We start from the raw sequence: 12,229 nt of genomic DNA on the forward strand, positions 1-12,229 counted from the left end.
CTTTTCTTGAATTAATTTTTTGTTTCAGCTTCTTAGCCAATTGTAGAATGTTGACAGCTGGACCACCAGAGAACAATTTCTTGCCGAATAAAGCTGTCAAATTCTAAGCCTGCTACTTCCTTGAGTATGCCAAAATTGTAAGCAAAAAAGTTGATATCACATTGTAACATCGAGTATCATTTCGTAAGTAAACATATACTATTTGAAGTAAAACAAATTATCGTTAAAGAAATATTTTGATATCATTATTTTTGTAGTTAATGTGTGTGTGTGTGTGTGTGTGTATTTGTGAGTATAATTTATTTAAAATAATTATTAGTTTAATAATTAAAGTTACATTTTAGTTATAGTATAAGAAGGCTCGTGATATTACTTGGGTTGAATTAGATGAAGACTATCTTACATTTAAGAGGTGTTTTCTACAGCATACACTTGGCGTCTTTTTTACCGTTTTTAAAAAGATAATTTTGGTTTATTTTACATCAAATAGTGTATTCACTTATGAAATGATCTTCGATTGTTGGACAAGCATCCATCGCTACTTCTAAACCCATTCTTGTAAAAGCCAATGTAGGTAGCACATTTTCTGTTTGCTGAAAGATAAAAGGTGTATACCGATCAGCAGACTATATAACAAAATAACAGTAAACAATGAGCAGGTCTATCGAAAGCGTTCATGACAGGTTGACGATAAACACAATAGTATCCCAGATAGCACAGAGATTCAAAAAGAATTCATAATTGGTAACATAATTGGTGACATACAATTGAGTTCTTTTTAAACTCTCCCTGCTATCTGGGATCTCTTTTAGTTTAAATAATGTCGGTACATTGCTGAGACAAACAGCACATATGCTTTGTAGAACAAACAATTTCGACAAACCTGCTCTCAGTTTGTTGTATCAATCTGTTACTCCACCGTTGATAAATCTAATTGATGTTACAATATAATTTCAACTTTTTTGCTCACAATTTTGACATACTCGAAGAAGTAGCAGGCTTAGAATTTGACAGCTTTATTCGGCAAGAAATTGTTCTCTGGTGGTCCAGCTGTCAACATTCTACAATTGGCTAAGAAGCTGAAACAAAAAATTAATTCAAGAAAAGAATCGGTTCATCTACAAAAAGCACATATAGAATACATAATTTTTTATAAAGATATTAGCTACTTATCTGATATATATTTGTTTATTCTCCATTTATTTTTTTCCCTCTTCCTTCTTTATGTTTCTATTTTATTTTGCACAGATTTTGTTTCTCGGCTGACAATGATTTTAATATGGAAAACCAGATTTCAATCATAAATCTTGTCTGTCAAGGCACATCAAAGAAACTGAAAATTATTATATTACTAATTAATTTAATATAATAAAAATATAATTTAGTATAGTTTATTAATATATTAATATATTATATTAAAATTTCTTCTCTTGCATATAAATATATAAAACATTTGTTCACCTTGTTCATCTCTATGCACTATATTTTTAGTTATTTGTGTAATTTTTATTCATTTATTAAATCAAATGTCATAAATCATTTATATAATATTTATTGTTTGACATATACGCGCGCATACGTCAAAACCGACTCTGCAAACCTTGGATTTACTACTTTAACAGTGTTACTAACCTGCAGAAATTGAAACGGTATTGCCTAGAGAATTTGGTTAGTACCAACATTTTCTCATCTAGTTTTCGGGAAAATGTCGTGTAACCAAAAGTTTCGGTCGTAAAACGTGTTTGAAAATCTTGTACCGCCATTTTGTAACGTCGTTCAAGAGAAGAGAAAAGGTATGTTAGCTGCTATCGATAATGTCGATTTTTTATCGGTTATCGATACTTTATCCACATGACATTATCGAGTGAAATTATTGTTCAAAATTGACGACGTGTTTGATCAGCTGAGAGAGGGCATTTACAGCGTATATCGCAATAATATCAAATAATATGTAAGAATCACAATTCTAAAAATTCCTCAGATTTTGTATCTGACTAGTCCGTTCTTTTCGGCTGAACTTTTTGCACAATTCATTTCTTTTCTCTTTCTTTCCAACGTTAAACAGAAAAACAGAAAAAACGAATTGCAAAACAATTAAATTCAACTGAAAAGACTAAATTTCTAGAAAGAATTTTCAAGTTCAAGATTTTATAAAGTTTTAGGTGAATATAGAATAGATGATATATGAGATAGAAAGTAACACGATTAAAAATTCAGTTTTAAAAACTTACTCCTTTTATATTATATATTTGTCTATATTTCCTATTGTCATTTTTAACATATTATTTTTATCTACATTTTATTTTGTACAAAAATTTGTCACTTTAAGAAAGAAAACATAAATTTAATTTTATTAAAAATGTAGGAGTGTGTGGTGTATTTATTTCATTTTCACAGATTTCTCTCAATTAAATTGAGAAGAGATCTAAGTGTTCGAGAGATACAAAAGATATCTCTTTTTGCAGGAATTCGGACGCAAATGCGCATGAAGCGCACGAAACGCGAGAAATATGGCCGCGATAGCTGCGGAGCGTATTGCTTGACAAGAGAGTTTCACGGTGCCAATTAGTCAGAGAATTGTCAGGATGATCGTTCTCTTCGTGTCGTGACGAGCGAGGTGCGGTTTCTCGGCTAACTGGCGCATTCGACGGCATGGAGTTGAGCCTGTCTAACACGGTGCTGACCGGTGATCAACGATTGATCGATCACATAGTTGGCGAAGTCAAGTCCCAGGGTATCTTCGACCAGTTCCGAAAGGAGTGCATCGCCGATGTTGACACAAAGGTAACTCTCACGGCCGGGCCGATTCCTGACAATGAAATCGGCCTTCGTAACAAGAAAAACGTTGAACGTTTTTACCCGAACGCTCTAATTTAGAGGTTAGGTAATTGGTTGAAAGCTGTAAAAATATGAGCTGTAAAAAATCTCGATTGTCATTATTTTTTGCAATAGAATTGATACTTATGTGTTTTATGTAACTGGTTTTTAATGATGAATTATTATTGTATTACTTTTAAATTATGTCTTTTCTAAAAATGGTATGTACATTAAGATCAACCATGGAAGAAAAATTTAATAAAACTACAACGATAATTCGTCATTAAAAATCTGTTACATAAAATATTCAGGTTATTTATCATCAGGAAAAATTAGGAAAATCTAGAATTTTTAAGGAATTTTTTTAATACTTGAAGATTAAAGATTTCTAAAGGATTCTATTGATGTTTAAAGAAGTTTGGGTAAACTTTTAACATTCTGTCTTTTTTCTAAAAACTTTAATTATTTTAAAACATTAGAAAGAATAATAAAATTTATTTGAAAGCTGCATTAAAAAATTCTTTAATTTTACCTAGAAATTTGGAATGAAATTCTTTGAAAATTTGAGAGTTCTCAGGAAGTGTTTTCTCAGAATTATAGTAAATACCTCGAATATTAGAAAACATATTCACTATACATATTATAAAAAAACTATAGTTTAGAATATTTAGCATGTTAATAATATCTAATGACATGTGTACAATTTCAGCCTGCATATCAAAATCTAAGGACGAGAGTTGAAGGCTCTGTAAACACTTTCCTTAGTAAGCAAGTATGGAAACCAGATTTAAACAAGAATCAGCTCAGGGAAACCTTGCGCAAGCACATACACGATGCACCATATCTGGATGCTGGTGTGGAACGGATAGTAGACCAAGTGGTGAATCCCAAGGTCTATTCAGTTTTCATGTCGCAGATAGAGGACGTGGTGTACAAGTTCCTGGGTATAGAAAGGCCAAAAATAAAGGAAAAGAATGGCGCTTGTGGCCTTAAAGATTTGTTACCTAAAGATTTGGATCCAGTTTCACCAGAGTCTGACAAAAACAGTTTAAAGGATGAATCTCTTGAATCCATGGATATAAATGACATAAATAATCTCGACAGAAAACAAGATGAGAAAATCGACGAACAAAGACTGCAGGACGATGGGACATACCGGGATAAGAACAGAACCGGTTCGGAAAATGGACATATTTCCGTGGAGGAGAAATTGTCAGATGAAGCTTATAAACTATTACACAAGAATGAAAGTAACTTGAACTTGAACACGTCCGCGAAGTCGGACGATAAAATGGATGATGATGAAGAAGAGGTCAGTCCAACATTCGAGCCTATTGACATTATGAACCTAAATGAATCCAACATTTCCAATGATTCGCATTTGTCGGGTATATCGGAATTGACGAGTCATAGATCCAGAAGCCCGGATTTCTCGAACGAATTGTCGCGGGATAATTTTGAATATAGCAATCAGGATTCTCAGCTTAGCAAAGTCTCCTCGGATTCCCGATTATCAATAGTGACGGACTTCGGTTCCTCTAATCACGCTTTAACACCAGTACACGATTCGTCGAGAGACGAAACGACGAAAGATAAGTACGAAGCCAAAAGCAGTAAAGATAATTTTAAAGCAATCAGAGAATTGGATTCGTCTAAGAATAAATCGATCAAAAGCAATTTTGACTTTGCTAAAGGTAAAGACGTGCAGGATTATAAAGACACAAAGGATTTCAAGGGTACTAAAATTGTATCTTCTAAAGAAAATTCTCGCGATGCCACGGATAGTAGTATTAAAGATAAATATGAGCATAAGAGTCGAGAGAAGAGCAAAGACAGCGAATACACCAAATCGTCGAAAAGCACATCGAAAGAAAAAACTACAAGTAAGGATACGAAATATCACAAAGATAAAAGCAACGAGAGAAAAAGATCAAGCAGTGAGAAGTATGATAAACATAGCAGTGACAAGTACGATAAACATAGTAAAAGTAAACCTAAAGATAAAATTGAACAAGCAAGAGAGAGTTCTGACAAAATTAAAGATATTCCAGATAATTTAAAGGACAATGTCAACAAGCTCAAAGATGAGAAGCCCAAGGAGATGGATAAGAAAGATAATGTTAACAAGGAGGTGAAAGATCTGAAAGATATTTATAAGGAGAAAATTAGAGAACTTCGAGAAAAGAAGGAATTGACAGAGAAAGAAAAATTGAATAAGGACAAAGATATTAAACTTGTTAAAGAGAGTAAAGACAAGAAAGATCCCCCTAAGGATAAAAAACCGATTAAGAAAGAACACAAAAGTTCGTCGTCATCGTCATCCTCGTCGTCATCGAAAAATCTCTCTGTAAATTATCACGAAAGTAAGAGCAGTAAGACGTCGGAGAAAACTACGGATGGAAAAGATAAACGATCAGATTCGAAGGATAAAATGAAACGGGATGAGAGACGATTGTCAAAAGAAAGTAAAGGTAAAAGTCATTACAGCAGCAAGTCAGACTTATCAGACAAATCTGATAAGTCGGACTCGAAGAAGGGTTCCAAAAGCGAGAAGGAAGATAAGGGTGGAAAGGTGGATGCGAAGAAGGATATTAAAATAAGCAGTGAGAAAACGGTGAATGGTAAGAAGGATCCGAAAAGCCATTTGCCACAGAGCAAGAGTTCCGATCGTGCCGAGAAATCAGATGGAAGAAAGGAGTCAAAAACCGATAACTCGTCCAAGGATAAGAAGCGCAGAGAGGACAAAAAATCTAAAATGAAAGACGATCATTCGAGTTTACGAAAGAATTCAAACGACCGGCGTTCCACCGACAGGGACGGCTCGAACGGCTCGAGTAATAAAACCTCACCGTCTAACAGTTCGAGTTCCAATGTAACGAGCAGCAAATCGAGCACGTCGAAAGATAATCATGTTAGTAATTCTGGCAGCGAAACGTCTGACAGCATCGAAGAAACACAAGTGAACGACTCAAAGTTGTTGCATCAAACAAATTGTAAATTGTCTCATGAAATGAGTTCGCAACTGCAGGCAGACGAAAAGAGACATTTGAAGATGATAACTGATAATAGTAACGAGGCATACGATAGGCAAGAAGAAGCAAAAAAAGAAGAAAATACAGATCCACGTGACACGAGCCTGCCGTTGAAAAAGAGGTCGCTGTCAGATAAAGACGTTGAATCAAGCGATACAAAGTTAATAAAAAAGCCGAAATTTGCGAAAAACATACACGAAGCTAAGAAACTGATGAAACTTAGAAAACAAATGGAAAAGCAGAAACTTAAGGAGGATAAAAAGGTGGAAAAGAATGTTGTACAGGAAGTAGATCAAACAAATCAATCGAATACGAAAAATACTGATGATTTCGAAATCGTACCGGATGACGAACGGGTTCAAATTATAGAGGTTACCGACGAAGAGTACGAAGAACCTTATCCTGAGAAGTACGAACCTCGTTTAATGCTGGACGAGAGATCGATAATAATGCCAGGAACCGAGTCTTGTGCAAACAACCTTCAAAAAGAACTGGGTGTAGAACAATCTCCAAGTGGAGTTGTATCAAATGTATCATCGAACGAAGCACAACAGGTCACACAGGATTCAAAAACTAAAAATGAGGAAAATGACGCACAATCTAACGATTTGCAAGTTGAAGGTATCAAAGACGCACAAGTGTCTAAAGAAACTGACGACTCTGAAGAAGTTTCAAAGAATGAAATACCAAAACCTACGACTGTTGATGAGAAAAAATATCTACAAGCAGAGGAAGAACATGTTTCGCAAAAGCTGGAAGAAACCGCAGCTTCAGAAGAATCTGATTCTCTGGGCCATAATAAAAACGAAAACGTGAAACAATCGATAGAGGAAAACGTGATGAAGGAACGGGATTATAATCAGTTAGAAACACCTAACAATGATAACAAAGATGATAATAAAGAAACGAAGAATGGCGATACACTCGACATACAGGACGATAATAAAGAATCACCGGATGAAAAACAAATAGAAACATCATCCAAAGCTGACACAATAGACTCACATATTACACATATAGATTGTATGGAAAATAAACCCTCGTCCTCTGCAACCAGCGAGGACAACGAGGATTGTCGTTACTTTAATACTGACAACGAGAAATCGGAAAGGTTCTCTAGTTTCTTGGAATCTCTGGAGCTTATGGAAAATTCATCTCTGGAGGATATAATAGAGAGTTTAGGCGGCAAGGTGGTTTCCTCGATACCGAAGTCCATGGCGGCGCCGCCACTGCCGAAATTGCGCAAACGTTCGTCCAGCCCCTTGTCAGACATACTGGTGAACAATTCGGACAACAATAATGACGATCATAAACAGAAATTGTCATCCTCCCCTAGCGAAGACGCAATACATAACGTCAAGAAGAGGAAATTTACTAAAAAATCAAGATTCTCGAATTTATGCAACGCTCAGGGGATCTCGAATGGCGAGAATTTTGTTATGCCGCTGAGTCCCGACAGCGATGTATCCGCGACGAGCGACAAGACGGCATCGTCAAACGTAATCAAAGAAGAAAAGAGGTATGTTATATGTTTCTGAGGTTTTTCATAGCGCAGGATTAAACATGTACCTTGTTACCTTTGCTTTATTATTGTTATTATTGTTGTTACGCGTTACTTTGTACTTTCTTGATAAACGCTCGGATTGACTGTATCATTCTAAATAAATATTATTTTCTTGAATATATCACTCTCGAGGAGATCCAGTATCACCTAACATTATTGTTCCTTCAAATTGCAGCCGTAATAGGACCAGTCATCAACGATACTCAAGCGATGACTTGTATAAACCACGTCCGTTATTTTCAAGTTCTTCTCGTCGAAGCAGACGATCTAATCAAGCATAGCTAGCGCCCCGAGGATTCAGGTCGAATAAGCTTTGCACAATTCCCAAGCATATTTATTTCATTTCGCTATACAGTAAGATGCAGTATATATCAATACAATAATTTTTTTTTCAATTTACTATGTTTTAAAAATGTTTTATTTATTATTAAACAATAACGTACAGTTATGCATATAGTTAGTTGGGCATTTGTAATTATTTAAAATTCAGATAATACATACCGAATTTTGTAACACTTTCTAACACTTCGGATATTCGTTTATATTTTTATTTGCTGAAATTTTAAGTACGGACTAGGAAACTACAAATATAAGTTACAAATTATAAGAACTTGCAGTATAAAGTTTAATCTTATATCTATGAAGTTTAATTTATATTAACTAAATTTTCAGTTTTGTTTATTAATTAGAATATACCTTTATCAAAAATTTTTAAACATTTTAAGACAATGAAATATTATCAGTTTCAACTAATCTAACATCTTCCATATAATATCTAAGTGTTAAAGTAGTCTATAATGTTGAACATTATAAGATCGATTGTGTAAATCTTGGAAAGTGCGAGTGTTAAAGGAAACGTATATCTTTTCTTTCGATACAATATACTCGTCTGCAGATTATTGAAAAATGAGTGTTTCTACTTGTACGTATGTATATATGTATGTTTTTGTGTACGAGTGATTGTCCGCAGATACACATGTTTTAAACACAATTTTACAATTATTAAAATTATAAATTTATCATAAGAGTAGTTGATCTCATCTCTATAATTCCCGTTGGGAATCTTCACAAAAAAGTTTTTTTAGTACAATTATTTTCATGAGCTAAAATCGAAATCCGTAAAATAAAATCGTCTTTTTAGTTTCACGCTAATAGTTTATCATTTATTAGTATGCGATATTAACTTACGTATACATAAATTACAACACGTGTAGCCTATTTACGTAATTAGGTGCACAACATATGCAGTGCATAGTGAATTTGATTGAACGCACTAGTACACATTAAAACGGTCATACAAATCAACGTGTGTGTATGTGTGTATATATATATATATATATATATATATATATATATATAATGTTTATATATAAACGGATATATTTATATATAAACGAATGAAGCTGCAAAATATATTTTATTTGCTGTTTGGCAAAAAATATATTTTATCATTCAGTATATCTTCGTATTTCACTTTTACACTTGGATTGAATCAATGTACGATTTTAATGTGCATTAGTGTTGTCTAATTGGATTCACCATCAGTATACATATATTTGTAAGATCACGATAGTGATAGACTTAAATTTCTGCTTATATTACATACTAGTTTTGTAAATGAAAATAGTTCTTATATATATTTGTAGCTTTTATACTACAAGTGATTTTAGCGATTAATCTTTTTCAGAAGCTTTCTAACAAGCAACTTCGATATGTGTGCGTGTATATATATTTATATATAAGAATTAAAAGAATACGATCGCCTACAAGATAAAGGAAAAGATTATTGATAAGATAAAAAAAACATTAAATAAGCGCCATATGAAGTAAAATCTAATCTTAAGTTCTTAAGACTTGGTTCGAGTTATGTCTCACGTAGAAAACTGATAATTCTTTTATGATTTTCATATCTTCATATTACATTGTTTTTTCATGTTATTTATGCCATTGCCCTCTAGCATAATTAGTTCTTTGAATAATACTCAGATTATATAAAATATATAAAATAATAAAAAGAAGAACTGAAATCCAATATCTTGTCGCAATTATTAACGGCAATGCAAACGTTTCATGCAAAAAAGACAGCGGCAACGTAAGGCTTTGATATTACGTCACATATATATTTAGATCTCCTTTAAGAAACGTATTCTTGTTTTTGTCGATCATCCCGTAATATCGATAAAATTATACGAACGTGTGCATAAAAGAAATATGCATGTTATAACTTTATTTCAGTAAGGTATAATTATTACAGTTGAATGTATCAAAAAGTATATGAATATCCCTCTAAAATTAATATTTTATATACTTATTCTCAGATTTGAAACGTTACTTTAAAAAAGTATCTCATTATCATTACTCGTTACTAATTTTAAAAAATATCGTGTAGAAAAAATGATTTTTTACTTTTTTTGTAATGCTTAAAATTTCAAACCATACAGCAAGTTTTTCTTTACATTAAATTTATCTAATTTTTTATATTAATATTTTTATTATGTATATATGTTTAATATTATTAAAAATCTCTTGTAGAATTTGCAATTCACCAACGCGCAATGTTATTAACCATTTTTATTGTTTTTAAACATTAATCGTTATTAAGAATACATTCTAATGTTTATTGTCAGTACTGAACATTTATAATGAATTCGCATTTTCAATGAATGCAGTTTTTAAAGTATAAAGTAAAAAATATTTTTTTTATATATTTAAAATATATTATAAAATTTTTATAAAAATAAAATTTGTAGTAGTCGCATTTATTGCACATTACTATATTGATCTGGCACACCGATTATTCGCGCACTAAAAAAAATATGCAAATATCTGGAATAAGCACAAAGATAATCGGGAACTAAAATTACGACATTATCATTATTTTTACAGACAAAAAACTCACGACTTGTAACAGTTTCTTCTCAATCTTACTTATTATACATATATGGAGTAAATATTTTACACCAAATCTGCAAGAAATTTATATTCTTGAGCGAAGTACCAGTGAAAATCATTTTGAAACTGCATGCGTCTAATTAATACTAAAATTATCCAAATTCACGTAATAAATTCACAATTTGACGACAAATTTACAGTTTCGTGTAGCTCATATGATCGGTGTTAATTTTCAATGATACCATTGTTATTGTGCCTCGAAGATACACGTCGAAAGAAAGCGTACGAAGAAACTATCCACGCTTCCCCTAATCGGCGACCCACCGCTGCGCCGCGCCGGTTCGATTCAGCTTCTAACCATTAATCGACGAGCAAGGTCGTCGCAGCTATGTGCGAAAATTAAGAACGATAGGGCGATGACGGGATTAGATGTATTAAAGCGACGGCGATACACGTCGACTCCGGGCCTGTTTACTTTGCGCGTCGCGATCGGGTAGCATGTTGCATATTGCATGTTGCAAACGCCGCTCGACCTTGCCACTTAAAATCGTCTCGCTCGGCGCGGCTTAGAAACGTGGCGATAATATCGCTGATCGTGACACGCAATTGTGCGTGCTGATTTTTTTTATCACTGAAATCTAATATTATCCAAAGAGAAAGAGGGAGAAGGTGATAATTCGCGGCGATCGGTTTAGCTTAATTGTTTTGCGTATAAAAATACGCTTCCAGCAAATAGACTATAGTTGACATTGGAAGTTTATCGCTCTCGCAACGGCCTGTTTATAATTCATCACGATTTGCATAACGCTGACCATTGTCTCTGGTGATGTTTTAAATGAGGAAAAACGGGTGTCGCGCGCATCGGCAATAGAATAGAATGTTCACGAGGCGAGGTGAAAATATTGGCATTGCTTATTGTTAGACGCGCGAGGCATCCGTAAAATAACGGCATCGATCTGCGAGACCTCGAGATCTGATAGACGTATCTATTTGATAATGAAATGGTTGAATAATAGAGTTTCGTAAGTCATTGTTATCTGTTTTCCTTGTAGATAGATTAAAAGCAAATTTCGCTTGATTCTTGATCGGTTGATTCCTCTCGGGCATATTTCTGTGATATTTCCGGAGTGGCTTCATCTTATTAGTCGCCAAGACGTCTGCCATCGCGATCGAAGAATTTTTTATACCGAATGCATCAAATATTGAAGTCTTAGATATTTTTTGAAAGATATTTCATTAAAGATATTGTCAAGATATTTCTAAGAAATATGTTTAGAAGTTGCCTAAACAATTTTAAAGATATCTTTGTATATTTTTTAAAAAGACAGCTATAAATATCTAAAAAAAGGATGTTTAAAAAATATTTTTGTCATATAAAACATAGAGTAATAAAAATAAAATGTTGCATAATGTCTTTTAGGAATCTATCTTCGAAAAAAATGTAAGATATTTCGAGACATAAGCAAAATCTAAAAAAATATCTTTGTTTATTTGGATATCTAAATCTAGGATCTGATATATGAGTATTATTTTACTAATTGCTTTCTCAAAATAAAATGAATGAATGAATAAATAAAATCTCTGAAAATAATTTGCTCGACTCTAGTTCATCAAAAATAAAGCTTTCAACGAGCGTTATAAAATCAGTCTGACATTTTTTCCCGGAGGCCGTAAGCGACGTTCATATTGGAGAAAGGGACAAAAAGAGAAAAAGAAACAGAGCAAGAGAAAAAAAATCACGATACCGGTGTTCACGTAAGCGATAAAAATAATTTACATAAACGCCCGGAGAGTGCATTTCCTGTGACGCAATGTGGCGCAAGTCCTTCCTCGCTCCTCTTCCTACCGAATTTCATTCCCTTTCAAAGGATACTAACGGTTATCGCGTCCCTTTTTTATTTACGTTCTACGATAAGCTCGATGT

The 12,229-nt window shown here is 33.3% G+C and overlaps 1 protein-coding gene and 1 long non-coding RNA gene across 3 annotated transcripts; one reads left to right on the forward strand and one right to left on the reverse strand.

The window, feature by feature from the left end:
* Positions 1 to 440: 440 nt before the first annotated feature.
* Positions 441 to 1,788, reverse strand: LOC118648912. Of its 2 annotated transcripts, none has more exons than XR_004965503.1 (2): positions 1,633 to 1,788; positions 441 to 1,333 (listed from the first exon to the last, which is right to left on the reverse strand). It is a non-coding gene; the product is annotated as an uncharacterized LOC118648912 (long non-coding RNA). The 2 variants fall into 2 exon arrangements; XR_004965502.1 differs by having other exon boundaries at positions 1,462 to 1,788.
* Positions 1,789 to 2,488: 700 nt separating this feature from the next.
* On the forward strand, positions 2,489 to 8,435 carry LOC105837451 (biorientation of chromosomes in cell division protein 1-like 1). Its single transcript, XM_012682283.3, has 3 exons — positions 2,489 to 2,784; positions 3,527 to 7,368; positions 7,589 to 8,435. Exons 1-3 carry the CDS (start codon positions 2,653 to 2,655, stop codon positions 7,692 to 7,694), a joined length of 4,080 nt encoding a protein of 1,359 aa, XP_012537737.1. The 5' UTR covers positions 2,489 to 2,652; the 3' UTR covers positions 7,695 to 8,435.
* Positions 8,436 to 12,229: the final 3,794 nt, after the last annotated feature.

Source organism: Monomorium pharaonis, chromosome 1 (assembly GCF_013373865.1).
Source record: "Monomorium pharaonis isolate MP-MQ-018 chromosome 1, ASM1337386v2, whole genome shotgun sequence".
Classification (NCBI taxonomy): Eukaryota; Metazoa; Arthropoda; class Insecta; order Hymenoptera; family Formicidae; genus Monomorium; species Monomorium pharaonis.